The sequence below is a fragment of the Callospermophilus lateralis genome, chromosome 3, assembly GCF_048772815.1.
Source record: "Callospermophilus lateralis isolate mCalLat2 chromosome 3, mCalLat2.hap1, whole genome shotgun sequence".
NCBI lineage: Eukaryota > Metazoa > Chordata > Mammalia > Rodentia > Sciuridae > Callospermophilus > Callospermophilus lateralis.
Window position 1 is genome coordinate 32,866,440 of NC_135307.1, and position 19,189 is coordinate 32,885,628.

General features: G+C 38.2%; 1 protein-coding gene across 1 annotated transcript; it reads left to right on the forward strand.

Annotated features, from left to right (window-relative positions):
- Positions 1–751: 751 nt before the first annotated feature.
- LOC143394573 (disintegrin and metalloproteinase domain-containing protein 20-like) lies at positions 752–16,317 on the forward strand. The gene is made up of 2 exons (XM_076849277.1): positions 752–3,152; positions 16,217–16,317. The coding sequence occupies exons 1-2, from the start codon at positions 752–754 to the stop codon at positions 16,315–16,317; spliced, it is 2,502 nt and encodes an 833-aa protein (XP_076705392.1).
- Positions 16,318–19,189: the final 2,872 nt, after the last annotated feature.

The window sequence follows — 19,189 nt, forward strand, 5'->3', positions numbered from 1 at the left end:
AAACTTAGCATTGGGACTACATAAGATGTCTGGAGTGGGTTGGGTAGGAACAGTGTAAAAGCAAACTGCATGAATAAAGTAACCATGAATGATGGATTTTGTGTGGGTCATTCACATGTTTGCTGACAGTGTGGAGTGCCTGTAGGTTTTCGGGTAGCAGCAGAATTTCCATAAGATATATCTTTTCAAACTGGAAAACTTATTATTATAATTTTACATATTTAAAGAAGAGTGTATAGTGCTGGGGATTGGCCTAGCATGTGCAGGTATTGGGTTACTTTCCCAGTATAATAACAGAAACCATCTGCCTAGTATGTAATGAATCTTAATGTATCTGATATCCAGGTTTGACAATTATCTACCTATGTCAAATCTTACCTATTTCTCTGGGAGCCTACACACAGACACACACACACACACACGCACACACACACACGTGTCTATGTGTGTGTGTATTTATATTAGAATATGCAAATCCCATGCATGTTATTGCTTCAAATCTGGTCCCAATTCAAGAATTACTTTAGCCTCACTTGTTGTTTTTGTCTCCCATCTTTCCTGTTCCACTGACAACATTCCAGCCCTTTTTATTTTTCACTTTCAGTACTGCAGCTCTGATGGTGCATATAGATCCATAAAGATCAGCCCAGCACTCTGAACAGCTCAGAGGGAGGAGCCTGACCAGCAGTTCCTCATGCTCTTGCCTTGTTCTTTTTCTCTGGACAGGTGGCTCCTTAATGACAGATCCATAATGGCTGTGGTTGAGGCTCTGATGCACATGAGGGTCACTTTTCTACCGCTTTGGCTTGGGATATCTCTGTCCATTCCTGGCCTTTCCCAGGCCAGTCCCTCCCAGCATTTCACCTCCCCAGAAGTGGTGATCCCCTTGAAGGTTATCAGCAGGGACAAAGGTGCAGAGGCTCTGGGTTGGCTCTCCTATAGTCTGCGGTTCGGAGGACAAAGACATGTTGTCCACATGAAGGCCAAGAAGCTGTTAGTTTCTCCACACCTCCCAGTGTTCACTTACACAGAGCAGCATGTCCTCCATCAGGATCAGCCCTTTGTCCAGGATGACTGCTACTATCATGGTTTTGTGGAGGGGGTCCCTGAGTCCCTGGTTGCCCTCAGCACCTGTTCCGGGGGCTTTCAAGGAATGCTACAGATAAATGAACTTGCTTATGAAATTAAGCCAATTAAGCTTTCTGCTACATTTGAACACTTGGTATATAAGATAGACTCTGAGGAGACACAGTTCCCACCCCTGAGATGTGCATTAACAGAAGAGAAAATAGCACGTCAGTTGGAAATGCAAATGTCACATAATTTCACTCTGAAACAAAGTTCTTATGTGGGCTGGTGGACTCACGCCCGGTATATTGAGCTAGTAGTGGTTGTGGACAATGTTAGATATGTTTTCTCCGAAAGCAATGTGACCAAAGTGCAGTTAGACATCATTAATGCTCTCAACAGGGTGGATTCCATATATAATGCTTTGGAAGTTGATGTAATTTTGACTGGTATGGAAGTCTGGACTGAAGAAAACCTAGTTAATACCAGTGTTGACCTAGATGTGGTTGCGAAGTCGTTTTCAACTTGGAAGAAAAAAAATCTTGATAGACGTCTGCCTCATGATGTTGCACATCTTGTAATAAAAGAATTAGTTGGCTTTAAACAAGGTTCCGCATATGTTAAAGGAATATGCCGTAGTCCTTTTAACTCTGGAGCTCTTGTTTTTGCAGACAACAACTTATACATTTTTGCAATGATTGTGACCCATGAGCTTGGCCATAATTTGGGTATGGTGCATGACACTCAAGGGTGTACATGTGGCTTAGCTTCGTGCATAATGCATCCCTATAAAAAGTCATCAACTAAATTTAGCAATTGCAGTTATGCCGATTTTTGGGACAATACTCTGAAAACATGTATCTATACTCCTCCAAATGCAAGGAATATCTTTAGGTTGAAGTATTGTGGGAATCTAGTAATTGAAGAAGGAGAGGAGTGTGACTGTGGAACTAATGATCAATGTGCAAATGATCCCTGTTGTCTGTCTAACTGCACTTTGCGTTCTGGAGCTTCTTGCGCTACTGGACTTTGTTGCAAAGAATGTAGATTAATGCCATCAGGGACTTTATGTAGAAACCAGGTCAATGAATGTGATCTTCCCGAGTGGTGCAATGGGACATCCCATCAATGCCCAGATGATGTATATGTGCAGGATGGAAGCCCTTGTAGTGACAGTGCCTACTGCTATAAAAAGACATGTAATACCCATGATATACAGTGTAAAGAGATTTTTGGCAAAGATGCAAGGAGTGCATCTCAGAGTTGCTACAATAAAATCAACACCCAAGGAAATCGTTTTGGGCACTGTAGTATTGCAGGCACAAAATATAACAAATGTTCGCAGCCTGATATCATGTGTGGAAGGATTCAGTGTGAAAACGTGAATAAAATTCCCACTCTCCAAGCACATTCTACAGTGCATCAGTTTCACTTCAATCAAAACACTTGCTGGGGCACTGATTATCATTTAGGGATGTCCATACCTGATATTGGTCAAGTAAAAGAAGGCACCTCATGTGCTCCAGGAAAGATCTGCATCAGTAAGAAGTGTGCCAGTATCATTCAGCCGACCGAAATCTGTCAGCCTGAGACCTGCAACATGAGGGGGGTCTGTAATAACAAACATCACTGTCACTGCAACCATGAATGGTCACCTCCCAACTGTAGTAACAAAGGCTATGGAGGTAGTGAAGATAGTGGTCCACCTCCTGGGAAACCCGTTCCAGAGTTCAATGTGACTAGAACTACCACTGCAAATGTGCCTGGACATGCAACTGGAACTACCACCAAAAATGTGCCTGGACATGCAACTGTAACTACCACCAAAAATGTGCCTGGACATGCAACTGTAACTACCACCAAAAGTGTGCCTGGACATGCAACTGTAACTACCACCAAAAATGTGCCTGGACATGCAACTGTAACTACCACCAAAAATGTGCCTGGGCCGGAAACTGGAAGTGCTACCGGAAATGTGCCTGGAACAAGGACTGGAAGCACCATGGAATATACACCCAGAGCCACGCCTGAAAGCACCATGGAATATACGCCTGATATTGGACAAACAACTGAAAGGACTAAAAGTACCACTAGAAATGGGCCTAGAGGAACGACTGGAAATAACACTGGAAATGCTCCTGAAGGAACAACTGGTTACGTTACAGGAAGTGCTTTGAAAAAGAAAAAATCATGGTTATTATGGATCCTTATCTTTCTTCTTTTTATTTTATGTTTAGTCTCTTTGAAATATTTTGCAATGAAAAAGAAACAGAAAACTATTGGTCAAGCAAAACCCGAGGAGAAGAAAGTGGAAGGAATGTGAGCAAAAGGAAGAAGTCATACCTAATTAAAATGATCTAAAAATTTTAACAGTGGAGAAAAACAGGACATGTCTTTCTCAACAGGAATTCAAAGGTCTGTCATTGGAGAATCATAAGCTGTAAGTATTACAGCAAAGGATTCCCACCATGTTCTTACTTATTCTTTTGTGTTTTAAACATTAAAGGTTCATTTTCCCCAAAAATTGTCCTTTGTTTCCCCCCCCACACACACATACAGGTGTGGGGATACCAGGGATTGAACCCAGGTCTCAGCACTGAGCCACATCTACAGCCCATTTTATTTTTTATTTTGAGACAGGGTCTCACCAAGTTGCTTAGGGCCTCACTAAGTTGCTGAAGCTGGCTTTGAACTGGCAAACCGCCTGTCTCCACCTCCCAAGCCACTAGGATTACAGGCATGGAACACCACGCCCAGTCAGAAGTTAATATTTTATGTTTCTGGAGCAAAGACATTTTTAAGGTGTTGGTTAGTATTTCAAGCCTCTTGATTTTTTATTCTTCTATGTAATTTGCAGGGTGTACCTCTACAAAGGCCATTTCTGTTGGCCCATTTAGTTGTGGCCAAAAGAGCAATTAAAGTAGGCCTGGAGAGATGGATGAGAGGAGAAGAGGATTTTCATTCCTTTCTTTCCTATGTACTTAATATTGCAATCAGCATTAGTTTGATTGGGTTCATTCTTACTAGCTGTTGGGCTTTGGAGTCCAGTTTGGTTGTCACTAGCAGAACCACCCTCATATTTTCAAGGTGTACAAGCAGCAGTTAACCACTGGCCTCTCAGTGATCTGTGTTGCAGCTCTGGGGTTAGCTGAGTGGTTTCCTCTGAATTCCTGAAGCTCCAGTATCAGCTGTTCATGTACCTCTTCAAGATGTGTGTGCCTGTTCTGCAGGGGGTCTCCCTTTAATCACCTCTACTCTAATAAACCCAAATTTTTTGCTGTGATCTCCTGACCCTGGGCATATTTGGTGCTTTCTGAAGTTTTCATTATGGTAGCTCAAGTGCTGCAGACACAGGCACTGAATTGGAATTCAGAATGCAAGATGTTTATTAGAGATGCAGATTTGGAGAGGCCAGGTTAGATGGAGATGAAGCCAGTGTTTGCACACAAAGACATAAAGTTGTGTTCAGGCCTTAAAGAAGCTTTAGCCAATGTGGGTAAAGATAGTGTAGCAAATGTTGTCTGTCAGATGTTTTACTCTGTGGGCCACAGTGGCAGGGTTCTTCATCTCTGTGTTCTGGTATGAAAAGTATTAGTTGTTCTGGACTTCTTCCTTCATTGTTGTTCTCTGTGGACTAGATTTATCAGGGGCTTTGCTTTCTGTAAATGTATTTCTTTTTTTTTTTCACGGAGTTATTAGTTTCCTTCTGATTCTTTTTTTTTTATTGGTTGTTCAAAACATTACAAAGCTCATGATAAATCATCTTTCATACATTTGACTCAATTGGGTTATGAACTCCCATTTTTACCCCAAATACAAATTGCAGAATCACATCGGTTACACATTCACATTTTTACATAATGCCATATTAGTGACTGTTGTATTCTGCTACCTTTCCTATCCCCCTACTATCCCCCCTCCCCTCCCCTCCCATCTTCCCTCTCTACCTCTTGTGCTGTTGTTCAATTCTCTCCCTTGTTTCCCCCCCTTTCCCCTCATAACCTCTTCTATGTATTTTGTGTAACATTGAGGGTCTCCTACCATGTCCATATGTTTTCCCTTCTCTCTCCCTCTCTCTTCCCCCAATCGTCTTTTTTTAATGTTAATCTTTTCCTCATGCTCTTCCTCCCTGTTCTGTTCTTAGTTGCTCTCTTTATATCAAAGAAGACATTTGGCATTTGTTTTTTAAGAATTGGCTAGCTTCGCTTAGCATAATCTGCTCTAATGCCATCCATTTCCCTGCAAATTCTATGATTTTATCATTTTTAGTGCTATGTAGTACTCCATTGTGTATAGATGCCACATTTTTTTATCCATTCATCTATTGAAGGGCATCTAGGCTTGTTCCACAGTCTAGCTATTGTGAATTGTGCCGCTATGATCATTGATGTGGCCTGTAAATGTATTTCTGAGTGTTTGTCCGTTGTTATTTACTAATTGTTTAAGATTGTAAGTTTTAGGGTGGCTTGGATTACCCTGGGCTGGAAGAAAAAATCCTGAATTAGACACTGCCCGTTTTCCCCTCCCCCCACTCCCCTGTTATTATGGTGCTCAATGTGGACCTGACCATGTGGATGAAGTTAAAGTAAATAGACACTTGATTAAATGGGGCTTGAAACCCCCAGATTCAGAAGATAAAAATTAAAGCACGCCACACCCACCTCAAAGAAATAGAGGGTGCATCCCAATCTAGAGAGAATTGGGAGGCAGGAAAGTTTGATATCTTGATATAAAACCGAAGCAAAACTCTTCCAGAAAAGAAGACTATCCACTTAAAAACCTCATTAAAATAAGTTAAGGGAAAAAAGACCATTTATCTACTTTCGGGAATGTTTAAGCAATTTAATCAGAGCTGCCCCTCCCCACCCACAACTTCTGCCTTCTATCTGGGCTGAGACAGTAACCCAAAGCAGCGACAATGCCACCTCTGCCTGCCAGTAATCAGCAAAAGGCAGGGAGAAGCAATAGGAAAAAGCCCCAGGACGCTGCCACAGAGGGATCCAAAGCAGGGAAGCGCAGGCAGGCAAGCTAAGGGCTTGAGATGCTGACAACTAGGGGAACCCTGGGGGAAATGGCAGCAGAGTGTTGCTGGAGGAGCTAAATGCCTAATAGCACCAACTGCTTGCAGAGACCCAGGGCCCAACCAGGAGGGCTCTGGGGATAGCTGAGATGTTGGCACTCACCCTCAGCCATGGGAGCCAGGCATAATAAGGAAAGGCAAAGCAGCATTGGTGTCTCACGTGACCCAAGGTGAATGGCACAGAGTCATAGCTCAGATAATTCCCAGACTGACAAAATTCCACAAAAGGCACTGGCATTGTAACTTCCCATGGGCGAACATGGGTGTCATGAGTGGTTTCTACAGACTCAGTCTGAGGCACAGTTAGATTCAGCCAAATCTGTTTCATTAATGGTCATCACATTTCAGGCACGCGTCCTAATTCTGAGTCCTAAGTCTACAACAAAGGATCCCAGAGGCTCACCTGTGACATGTCTTAAATCTGGGTTGCTGGAACTCAATCCTGGCGATCCCTGCAGGAGGAGTCTGGTGCAGGGGGACAACAGTGACAAAGTCTGTCTGGGTCCTCTTAGTCCTGCCGGGCCCCAGAAGGCTGGGATTTCAAGTCCTAGTTCAGTTGTGCTTGCAGCTGATAACTGGGTGACCTCTGGGGTCTATGCCGGGGTGTAGACTCTTTTTTTTTTTTTTTTTTTAAGAGAGAGTGAGAGTCAGAGAGAGAAGGAGTGAGAGAGAATTTTTCAATATTTATTTTTTAGTTTTTGGCGGGCACTACATCTTCGTTTGTATGTGGTGCTGAGGATCGAACCTAGGCCACACGCATGCCAGGCGAGCGCGCTACCACTTGAGCCACATCCCCAGCCCCGGGGTGTAGACTCTTAACATCACTATCGTACGTCTATCTATGTTCTGCAGCTAATATAAGTTTTGCAGTTTACATGTGTACATATGCTTACCGTCTTTATCTAACACACACACTCATTAATATAATCCACAATCACAGTCCTATAATATTTTCTGTACTCATATCAATGAGAGGCACTCAGGGCAGGACAGTGTACACAGTGGGGACCCCAGAGCTGCAGGCAGAATTTCAGGTGGCATGGAAGACACAGAAGGGCAGATCTGACAGTGCGGCCAGGGCAGCTAGGGCAACTTGGCGGATACCTTCAAGTCTGAGTAAATAGAAAACAGGTTTATGTATGACTAACTTGGTTATAAGTATATAGAACAGTCAATTTAAAAATTTTGAGGCTTCTCCTTAAGAACAAATATTAATGTGTTAATGTAAACCAAAACTTTAACCTATACATTGAGATGACAATAACTGCATAAAACATTAATCCACCTCTTTCCAATAGAATAATTACTTATGCCTGGTAATTTTCTTGTTTAAAAAATAAACTAATTTTTAATAAATTAAGATGCATATATTTATACTTAAACAATAACATTGTAAGATATAAGAATGTATTTTTACTTAAACAATAATAATATTTTTTAGAAAATATTTATTTTTTAGTTGTAGATGGACCCAATATCTTTATTTTATTTTTATGTGGTGCTGAGGATGGAACCCAGGGCCTGACACGTGCTACGACGTGAGAGCTCTACCGCTGAGCCCCAACCCCAGCCCAATAATTATTTTCAAATACCACCTCAAGTTCCAATTTTCAATCTTTACTTTGAAAGCTAACTTTAACTCATATTAAAACATCAGTGATTATGATAATTATTGCTAATTCATATATATATATATATAATATATATATTATATATATAATCTGTTTCCTAAATATGTAAACCCTTAAAACCTAAGGTTTAAAAGAACATTTTGCTAAACTAATGCTCTATAAACTAGTTTCTGACTCATACTAATATAAACAATAAAATATCTAATCATGATTTATTCTTCTATAATTATATAAGACTGATATGTTACTGTCTACAATAAGAAGTAAACTTAACTATATATTTAAAAGACAATTGAGAGACACTAACTTATTTAAAAGGTAACATAATAAGGTATAACAATGTATTAAGAGTTTCTCTCTAGAAGGGATTAAATGTTCTCTTAATTTGTCCATGTCATATTCTAGATGCAAAAATGGATCAACTAGGTTATGTTAACCCAAGGAATTCCATACCAAAGGTTACAGACTTATATTCAAATGAGAAACTAAAATTAATTTCAAGGTTAAGACACCTGACTTATCTTTTGACACGAGACCCATTGTTTTAAAAATTAAGAGGTATACATAAAAATCTTATAGGATTTTACCGTCCATAGTTATACCTAAACTGTTTCCTATACATTTAGAAATACATATTTTATATAAAAATAGTATCATGTTGATATTTTCAAAACTTGTAAAATCTTTTTTAAATTGTTCATTGTTGATACTGTTTTAAAATGTTAGGTTTAATGCCAGATTTCTATCATACAGTTTCTTTATCCAAAACCTTATATTAAATATTTGAGTTGATCTTACTACTTAATACACAGTAATTAAAGATATTCATACAGCTTACATCTTTATACATAAAGATTGTTTTGACACAAACCTCTTATGTCATTGCTGGGTCAATGCCATATAAAGTTCTAATTTTCATAAATAATTCATTAAATCATTGTCCTAAAATATACTACTGACTTGCTTTTCCCATCAAATTTAAAGTAACGATCCCCCATACTTAGATCAACATTAGATTTAATGATGATAACAATTTTTCCTAAATTGGTAAGTAAAAGGCTATTCATTCTTCTATTTCATTTTTCATTATTAGTAATTAATAAAAAATATTTTTCCTGGGCTAGGATAGTGGATGAGTGGTAGAGCACTTGCCTAGCATGTGTGAGGCACTGAGTTCGATTCTCAGCACCACATATCAATAAATAAAAAATAAAGGTCCATCAGCAACTAAAAAAATGTTAAAAATATTTTTTTTCCTATCCTCACTAAATAAATATATTTCTTATTCTAAAAGGGTGTCTCTTTACATCTTCCCTGTCTGTTGTTATGGCTATCTCTCCTAAGTTAAAACTCTGCCTCTCACCTCATTCAAAGATAAGATAATCATCCAAATTCATTTAAAGTTAGAATCAAAATGTAAATTTTTATTATACAACTCCCTGTATTCTTAAACAAAAAATACCATATAATATATGGAGATCAGTTATACAAAATTATATTCCTTAAGTCATAGCGATTATGATAATTACACATAGTTTTACTCTTGTTAATTTTATTGCATTTTCCCCTACAAACCTTACAGCTATTGGTTGTTAATGTCTTACACAAGTATCAATTCGAATATATCAAGTTAATTTAAGACAACAAGGTATTACCTATAGAAAAAAACAAGTTATAAAGCTGACATTCAACATCTAATCAAACTCCCTTTTATAATTTTGTTGCTCAGCCTATTACTAAAGTCAAAATCAAATTATACATTTGATAACAATTAGGCTTTTATTTACTATAATCCTTTTCCAACTCAATAATATTGGCCTGCTCGAGCCTAATAAGTAACTCTTTCCAAGTTTCCTGGCCAACTAAAGGTAGTAAATCTCTTCTTATTATTGAAATATTTGTACTACACTAGACCATTGTGTATAGTTTAAGCTAATGATACTCTGACATATATATATATATATATATATATATATATATATATATATATATATATAAAACTTTTTATTCAATTTTAAAAAATAAAAAGTGGGAAAACAGGACCCTAAAAGTCCCTACTAAATATCACAAAAATATTTAAAATTTTTTTAAAAATTATGATACTGAAACTCTTACTGCTGCTAAGCAACCTATGGTACAATTGAATGAATCAGATTTCAAAGGATAAAAATCTAAACCTGTCATCACGGAAAGGACTGAAAAACCTGACACCGGAAGGTACATTTCCAACCACAGTGGTTATAGCTATGTAGTCCTTATGAGCAATATCAGGTAAGTAAAATCTATGGAGAGATTTCTATGAACTCATTCCACTAGTCCACTTTAATGTACCTTGTAATGTGGGCTGGAGAATTCATCCCAGTATTTATTAATAATACTCATATGATGCATGGTCTTACAGATACTCATATTACATCCATTCATGTGACTAGATTTAAACATATTAGCTACAGTAGCAGCCTAACTACATGTTGGTCCCTTAGTGAACATACCAGTTATTCAAAAGTAACTTTTGAGGAAAGACAACATGGGAAGAAACTAGACCCACCAATAATGCTGGTCCTTAGAACTTAAGATTGTGCTTATATATCTGGACAGTTATTAAAATAGAATGATTATTGAAATAGATTTTTCCCATAGCAAGCCAATTATTTCCACAAAATATCTACCAATATTTTACTGCCCTAATCATTCTACAATAGAATTTGGCATTTTTACTGAATGAATGAAGTATATAAATGCTTTGCCAGTGCAACATAAAATCTCTGGAGGTGATTGATATGTTTTGGATTGATTTTCAAAAACTTGATAAAAGACAGTTATAGCAAGATGCCACTTGCTACAGAAAGTCCAAAGCCAGGAGGACTTAACATGGAAGTAGTTCATTAAGTGTTTCACTTCTACTTCTTAAAAGAAATTTGCAAACAACCATGTTTAATTTAGATTCTTAATTTAGTAAAAGATCTAAAAAGCTAAAAAATAATTGAGTTATCTAAAACTATTTTCAGAATACCAAATTAAGATGAGATATACTATCATTTTGATTCCATATGATTTAAATTACTCCCTAGTGTTTGGGTATTATTTATAGCCATATAATGAAAGCCAAATTAAGCCTGGCAAACTGATTGAAGTTACTCTAGAAAGGTTAATAACTCACACTTGAATTTATAACAGTCATTTCTTATTTGATGATAATTTGAGTCTTATGTATCTTACTGTATTCTCTCAGGCTTATATCTGCCTCGATAATCACTATATTTAGGGACATAATTCATTCTCTCATAATGATAGTTCCCCTGAAAGTTTCATTCGTAATATTCTAACTTCAGGAAAGATGATATCAAAAAAGATCTCTGGCATTTAATTGTTGCCTCATTTTCCCTGTCTTACAAATGGCCCCATATCTAACTTTATAGGCAGGAAACACAAGGAGGGTTCCTGCTGTGGCCTGTGAACCTATATTTAATCCTCTTATATTTAATTATTGGAAACATAATAGTATCCTATAAATTGTAAAAAAATGTAATCTAAGCACATTTTCTTAATAACTTGGCTCAAAATATTTCTAAAGTCCTATACAATTAGTAAGTATGGATAAGATTAAATATTTTAAGAGTCATTATTATAGATATCAATACTAAGCTTTCTGCTCTCAAATTCTAAAAAGGCTTAAATGCCATGCTAAATATAAGTATACCTGTATTACTGCAGCCAGATTTCATGCTTCCCAATAAAATTGGGAAAAACTTAGTGATCATCTGATGCATAGGTTAGCATAACAATAATAACTGCTTAAGACTTGTGGGGATACATCAAAACACCCAGGCAGGATACTTAAAAAAGCAGGACTAAGCTCATGGGCCCTGCACCTCTAGCTTGTCAAATACTTTGTAAATTGATTGGCTCCCATCCTAAAAACATGTTGAACATTCTACATGGTATATTATTGAAATGATGTGTTTTCTACTAATTCTTTTCATATCATAATAGTAGACCATGACGCCCTCACATCAAGGACCCAGTGATTCAAAGTTATAACCCCTCGTCCTCATTTATAAGTTAAGAATAGGGGAGATGTCACAAGCTATCCTTGGGCTGTGTGTGCATGGTAGCCTTGTGAGGGGATAAGTTTGGCATTGGGAACTTCCTGTGTCACCGCCCACAGGGATTGAGCACCTGATGAAGGTGAACTTCCCCCTCAAGCTCTGCTAAAGATCCCACACAGCACCTGAGATGGGTGACCTGCCAAGATGTCAATCAACCTGGTGACTTCAAGACATCCTGAAGCAAGATTCCACCCTTGAAACCTTAACCCTGCCTCTGATGTATCCCCTTAAATAAACCACCAGAGCCATTTTTCCCTTGTCTAGTTCCACAATCTATGTGGACTAGATCTATCAGAGGCTTTGCTTTCTGTAAATATATTTCTGAGTATTTGTACTTTGTTATTTACTAATTATTTGAGATTGTAAGTTTTAGGCTGGCTTAGATTATCTTGGGCAGGAAGAGTACCCCCTTAATTAGACACTGGCTGTCATCTCCTATTAAACCAGCCTTTGGCTACACTGATTTTTCCCATTTTATGTTTGCTTTTAATGTCACAGTTTCATACTCATGTATTTGTTTTTAAAGTTTTATTTGACCATTGTGCCTCTCACTTGTTGATTATAGCTCAGATAAAATATTTTGAAATTAAAACCTTTTTAAATACATACCCTGAAAGCTCAAAATGTCCATGTAAGTATTCATTGCCATTGCCACATCATGCAAGGTTTTTTTTCGTATAATTTCATTCAGTAGCAGTCAGTCCAAATATTATCCATTATGCATTTTGATTTTTTGTTTTAAACATGGAGTATTTAGGTATTTCTTTAATTTTGAAAGATCTGGCTGTGTTTTTTCTTGTTCCTTTTTATAGTTTTTAATTCTGCAGTGATTAAGAAACAAACTTCAATTTTACTCTTTAACATTTACTGAGTATGGCAATAGTTGAGAATTAATTTTTGTCAGTACTCTAGGTGAATATGAAAGCAATGCCTATTTTATATTTGTTTAACATAGTATTTTAGGGTGAATGTGTGTGCAGATGACTTTGAGTAGAGGTGCTTGACATTTCTTTCCAAAAAGTGTTTTTTGTATGTTCTGTTTTTGGCTGAGAAAGCTTTATTAACATCTTCAACTACATTTTGAATTTTCCTGTTTCTTATTTTTGATGTCCCCTTTTGTTTCTTTTCTTTTTGGAGCTGGTGATTGAACTCATAGGCACATTACCACTGACCACCTCCCCAGCCCGTTTTATTTTTTATTTTCAAATCCGGTCCTGCTAAGTTGCTTAGGGCCTCATTCAATTGCTGAGGCTGGCTTTGAACTTGCTGTCCACATGCCGCATCTTCCCAAGCGATTCAAGTCCTTGGCCATTGTGCCTGGCTTGTTTCAAATATTTTGAAAATATTTACCGAGTATACACAAATTCCAACTGAATTGTCACTCTTATGATAAACATATACCTCATTTATCATGCTAATATTTCACTTTTTTATTCTTAATATGTTTCTATTATTTACATGTTCTCCCACCCATACACTACCTGGTACTGAGGATTGAAACCAGGGCACTTTTACATTGAGTTAAATTCCAACATCATTCCCACGCCCTTTTTTTTGGTGATCGTGAGTATTGAGCCAAGTGGCACTCTACCACTTAACTACATCCTCAGCCCCTTATAAATTTTGTATTCTGAGACATGTCTTGGCGAGTTGCCAAAGATGGCCTTGAACTTGAAGTCCTCCTGCCTTAGCTTCTCAAACAGCAAGGACCGTGTTATAAGGACCCTGTGTTCCTGTTCTGAATACCGTAGACAGTGGTAGGAATTTTTCCATTTAAACATAGAAAAGATAAGTAAAAATGCACTGTAAATGAGAACAAATTGTAAACTTTTACAGGGCTGTACCATGAATTGGACTTGTGAGACTGGAAGTCTGTCTGTCAGTAGTTGTGCATGGAGTAAATGCCCCAGCTCAACATTGCTTCCCACTGCTGTAGCCCTCACACCTGGGCCACACGCTGCATTTATAAAAGATATTGTTCTTTCATTAATAATATTTTTAATTTAAACATATTTACTTTCAGTAAATTATAATTTCAATAATGAAAATAACCTTGGGTTATTGTAACATAAATTAAAATGTTTTTAACTTTTGGACTAGTGAGAACACTTAGTTTCAAACACAAACACATCGACTGCTAGCTACCCAGTATTTTTTCTTCTATATCTTTATTCTGTAAGCACTTTTCTGTTTCAATTTTCTAAGCTCTCCTTTTACTTTTAATTTTTGTTGTTTTGTTGTTGTTGTTGTTGTTGAACACTAAGGCCCAAACACACCCATTAGCCCAGATGTCCAAAGGGTTAGCATCATTGTTATCACTAGCTTCCACCACCACACCCTGCCCCGCTGGAAAGTCTTGAGGGGCAGTTACAGGCATGGAGCTCTTATCCCTGTGATAACTATGCCTTCTTCTGGAATCTCTCCTCTAGGACCTGCTTGAGGCTCTTTCTGAGAAGGTTTCACTCCTTTTGAATTATGTTCATGTGGTTTGCTTGGTTTGTCTCCTTTTTCCATCTTAGACTTCCTTCTAAGTAGGAAATGTGCTAGGAGCATTCCTTCTATTAACAAAAAGTCTTTTGGTGTTGGGGGCCATGCTTTGAAATGTTTCATAAGGAGCTTCTTGAGACATACAAGCTCCTTTTAAGCACTTCACTGTGAATGGTCTTGAGTTTTACTCTTCTCTAGTAGTTTTCTTTCTCTTGGGAGATATCTCCTTCGGGTATAAGTTGAGCGTGTGGTTCAAATTTTTCAGTGTCATTGTACTCTTATGAGAACACTGTGTGGTTTCCCCATTGTGCAAAACATCATTATGCAGCATATGACTGAATACACTTGAAGCTGAGTTACAGCATCATTCCTTAGAGGGACACAGCCTCTTATTCAGTTGAAAGTCCTTGGATCTATGAATTGGCTTAATCTAGGAAAACAAGAAGTTAGGACTCTGCCGTGATGGGGAGTTTTTTTTGTCCACCAGTCTAGTGGTTTCCCTTTATTGAACTAGGTAGTATTTTGGTAGGCTGCCCATGTTTTAATTGATAGGTGACTATGAACTGTTAGTCTTTCCTTTGGAACCTTAGGGCTCAGAATACTCTGGTTGACACATCATTCCTGCAGCTCATTATGAAAAATGCACTTACTTTGTATCTGCAGTGCACTGACATATTGTCACTACTACTCTGGGAGCAAATTACCTTCTTTAGGTTCAGGGAGCCCATCTGTGTCCCCTGAGTAATTTTAAGGAATGTATCTGTGCAGGTTACACATGATGAGTCCGTTCTAGTGTTCCTATTGCTCTAAGTCTTAGGTACCCTTTCTGTACATTATGTGAACAAAATTTAGGTATCCTGATCTCCTGGAGTATTAAACCTTACTGCAGTACTTTTCAGTCAAACAAGTAAAATTATTGATCTACTTGCAAATGCCCGAGCTAGCATAAAAAATCCAGGTACCTGGTAAGTTCACCCATAATAAATATTCGGCATGCTTCATTGTGCTTTTTGCTCTTCCACAATCCAAAATTCTTAGGATCTATATCCTGCACATCCCTGTGGGTCTCTGCCAATATAAACTATGACAACATTGCAAATATTTTGTAATAGAAACTTTTGCCTTCCAATTGAGTCTTTGACCCGACCCACAGGAACATGTTGACATAGGATTTTAGTCTATGTGTAGAGCCATTAGTTGCATGTCTTGAAGAGTCTAGGAATCCTCTTGCAGAGTAAGTTTCTCACCTGAGGACATTACAGGGTCTCAAGCTCAATTCCTCAGACAGAAGAGCCCTAGGCTCTTTCACTGGCAAAGGAGGCTCAGAACCACCCAGGTCCCGCTGGAACTCCTCATTTCAAATCCCCACATTTTTTCCTTTTCTGTTAGTGACCTAACACATCCCACTAGAGTGTCAGGAAATGAATGTGCTTAACTCTCATTGTGATTCCGCACTGCCCACAATATTTTGATCTTCAGTGAGGTTGGTGCTATGGTAAAACAAAGCAGAGATTCTTTCAGGTCCATCATTATAAGCTGTGTGATCTGAGAAAGTGGGGTCTTGGACCATCATCATCAGTAGAGTTAAATCCTGCTGCCCCAACCCCAATCCTTGGGGCACTTATGGACATCATCCCAGTTGTCACTTGGTCCCCCTGCACACTTGCAACACTGGGGCACTTCATCACAATCAACAGTGAGTGGTAACTCATGTAATTGTGATGCTACTTCATGCTCATTCCCCATTGGGCGGGAGTTCACCAGTGTGTCTCAGGCCAAGCACATGTGCACACCAATCCCAGATGCTTATTTGCCTGTCTCTCTCTCCCTCTGTCTCTCAGAATCAGTCCTGGTACCTGATGCTGTATCTGTCAAGATCCAGTCCAGAACAGAGAAACCCACCAAGAGACATTACAATAGGAAGTTTTTGAAAAGGTATTAGAGGACTGAAATGATTAGAAGAGAACACTGAGGTACAGGAGGTGGGATTTCTCAAAAGGAGCTACTTCTCCAAGAAAGGGGAAGAGGTTGGGGTTATGGTAACCTAGATGCTTTTATAATGGGCCTCAGAGATCTGGAGCTGAGATGAGGATAGGTGGTGCTGGTCATTTGGGAACAAAGGAAAGGTGCAACTGATAGCTGGACCTCTTAGAAAAGGATGCTGAGGTAGTGGTGGTACCATAGGGGCTTGGGAAAAGGTCCTCCAAAAGTGACGACTCAGATCTGAGGGAGGGTGCTCCCAACTTGCACTTGGCATCAAGGCTCTTTGTGTCATGGTCTGATAGAGCTGGTAGTGGAACATCTGAGGAAGGGACTCTGTCAGGCTGTGTTGGTTGCCCAGGGTCCTGGAATGTCCTGGTATGACTAGATCTCAAGACTTCTGAGCAGGGAGCACTGTCTGCTGGCTCTTGTTCCTTGGAAGGGACTTGATGAAGCTTTCTCTGTTTCTGTATCAACCAAATGTCACCACCAGAGCAAAGAACCATGGCTGTGGCATGCAGACAGTATCCCCCCCCCAAAAAAAGTAGCACTTATCTTTTAGGAAGTTTTTGTCTTTTCTTTCTTTCTTTCTTTCTTTCTTTCTTTCTTTTCTTTTCTTTTTCTTTCTTTCTTTTTTTTTTTTGTATTTTGTCTCCTTTATTGCTTTTCTAGACAAACTATTTAGGGAGTCCATTCACAATGAAGGTAAATAATATGCAGAATCTCAGACTCATAATATATAATAGTAAATAAGTACGTGCATTTGAAATTAAGTAAATAATTTATAAACTATATAAGAAATGTTCACAGTGTTAGTACTTACAGTTTTGTGTTGATCAGTGGAATTACACTCTATTCATATAATTTATTGGATCCAGCATATCCATAAACACCCTGGAGCAAAATGCAGCGAGGCATCTATGGTGCCTTTTTTAGACATCAGCAGTGGCATTAAGGAAAATCTAGGTTGAGGGGACACTTGTAATGGTATTAACAGAGTAGTTTCTTTTCTTTTTTAAATATTTACTTTATAGTTGTAGTTGGACACAATACTTTTATTTCACTCATTTATTTTTTTAATGTGGTGCCAGGATGAAACACAGGGTCCCAAGTGTACGAGACGAGTGCTCTATGGCTGAGCCACAACCCCAGCCACTAACAGAGTAGTTTCTGTCTTTGACCTTAGCAACAGTCTTTGGGTAATCTAACTTAGGAGAGGGTGAATGTACTGCATGACACATGAATAAAATCTCTTCAATGCAACAAATATGACAAGCTGCTTGAGTACTCTCAGAAGATGTGAGAGAACTCTTAGGTTCACTTCCCTCTCCTTCACCGCTTAGAGAGTTTCTCTGCTGTCAGCCTGGGGCTAGAAAGAGGTGACATGATAATGTAAAAATGCTCCTTCATACTCTCTTCAATGTGTCTTCTTATTTCTATACTATGCATATGTGCTGTGATCTCTTACTTTTGTTTCCTTATCTCCTAGAGAGTTGTTCACACTTATATTTCTTAAAGGGATAAGCATTGGAAAATCATAATCCACCATTTTGCCATGTCACTCTCAGCTTTGTTTTTTATATGAACTTTTTTTATCTTTCCCACTATTTATATAAAAATAAATATATAAATAGTTTCAGGTATGTTTCTAAATTGCTCATTAAAGCAATTGTATTATGTCAGTTTTAAAGTCCCCATCACATAATACCAGTATCTATATTATCTTGGAGTTGGCGTCTGTTCATTGTTCATTCTATTTGAGACTTTCCTGGTTCCATTACATTCTGAATATTTTGGGTGTTATGAGATGTTATTAATTTTTTCTTTTTATCAGTAATCCTCTGATATTGCACTAGTAGGGTAAGTGTATATCCTGGTTCTCCATATAATTTTTATTGATATGCCAGGGGTTTGGGCCATCTCATATCTGCTGTTTAGATGTGGAAGTTCAGACTTCCCTCTCAGTCTTTGAAACCTAGCTGGGAAATTGAAGGATGGCTCTCATCAAAGCTGCCCAAATGCCCTCTACTGACACTGTAAAATGAGGACCTCATTACTATATGTCAGGGATGACAATTTCAGAGCTATGTTCTGCTTTCTTTGACAGCAGTCTGATTTGGAGGACTGGGGAGGCACCTTTTTAAACTGGGTGAGTTTGGAAGTAAACCCATGTTGTCTTTGCTTACGAAGGTGCATGAGGAGATACAATTTTTCCTATGATATTTGATTGGAGAATATGGTTGTTTTCTAAAAGTTTTCTATCTTGCCAGACTGCTTCTTTTTGGGTCCTTTGGCAGGAGTAAGTAAACTTTACTTGGAGATTTTGGGTATGTGTTGGCAATTCAGTGTTATAGACTTCTCCAGATTGTTATAAGGTTAAAAGAAAACCCATAGAAATCACCACAGTTTTACTCCCTAGCTCCCAAGGTACATAGTTTGTCTGCATTCTTTTTCCACCTTTCAGAATCTTCTTGTTTGTTTTCTGTAGTTACAATATTTTTATCTCTAAGTATCAGGACTAATAGAAGTGTATCTATCTTGTCTGGAAACAGAAGTCCTTTTTAAATCAATGTTGATTGTTTAAAAAAAGTTTTACTCCTTTCTAAAGCTAGAGAGATCAAGCCAAATATCTTTCGGAAGCTTTCATTGCTTTGCTGCCTGTAGATTCTAGGTTATTGTAGGTTCTATCTGTTCAAAGCAGACATTCTATTCTTTATCAGTTACCTTTCTCCCTGGGTAGTTTCTTTGCTCTGCTTACTGATTGTGCTGGCTTGCTGACAAAGTTTTCCAGGATTGAGCTTGTTTGGTTTCTGATCCTCTCATTTCTTAAGATA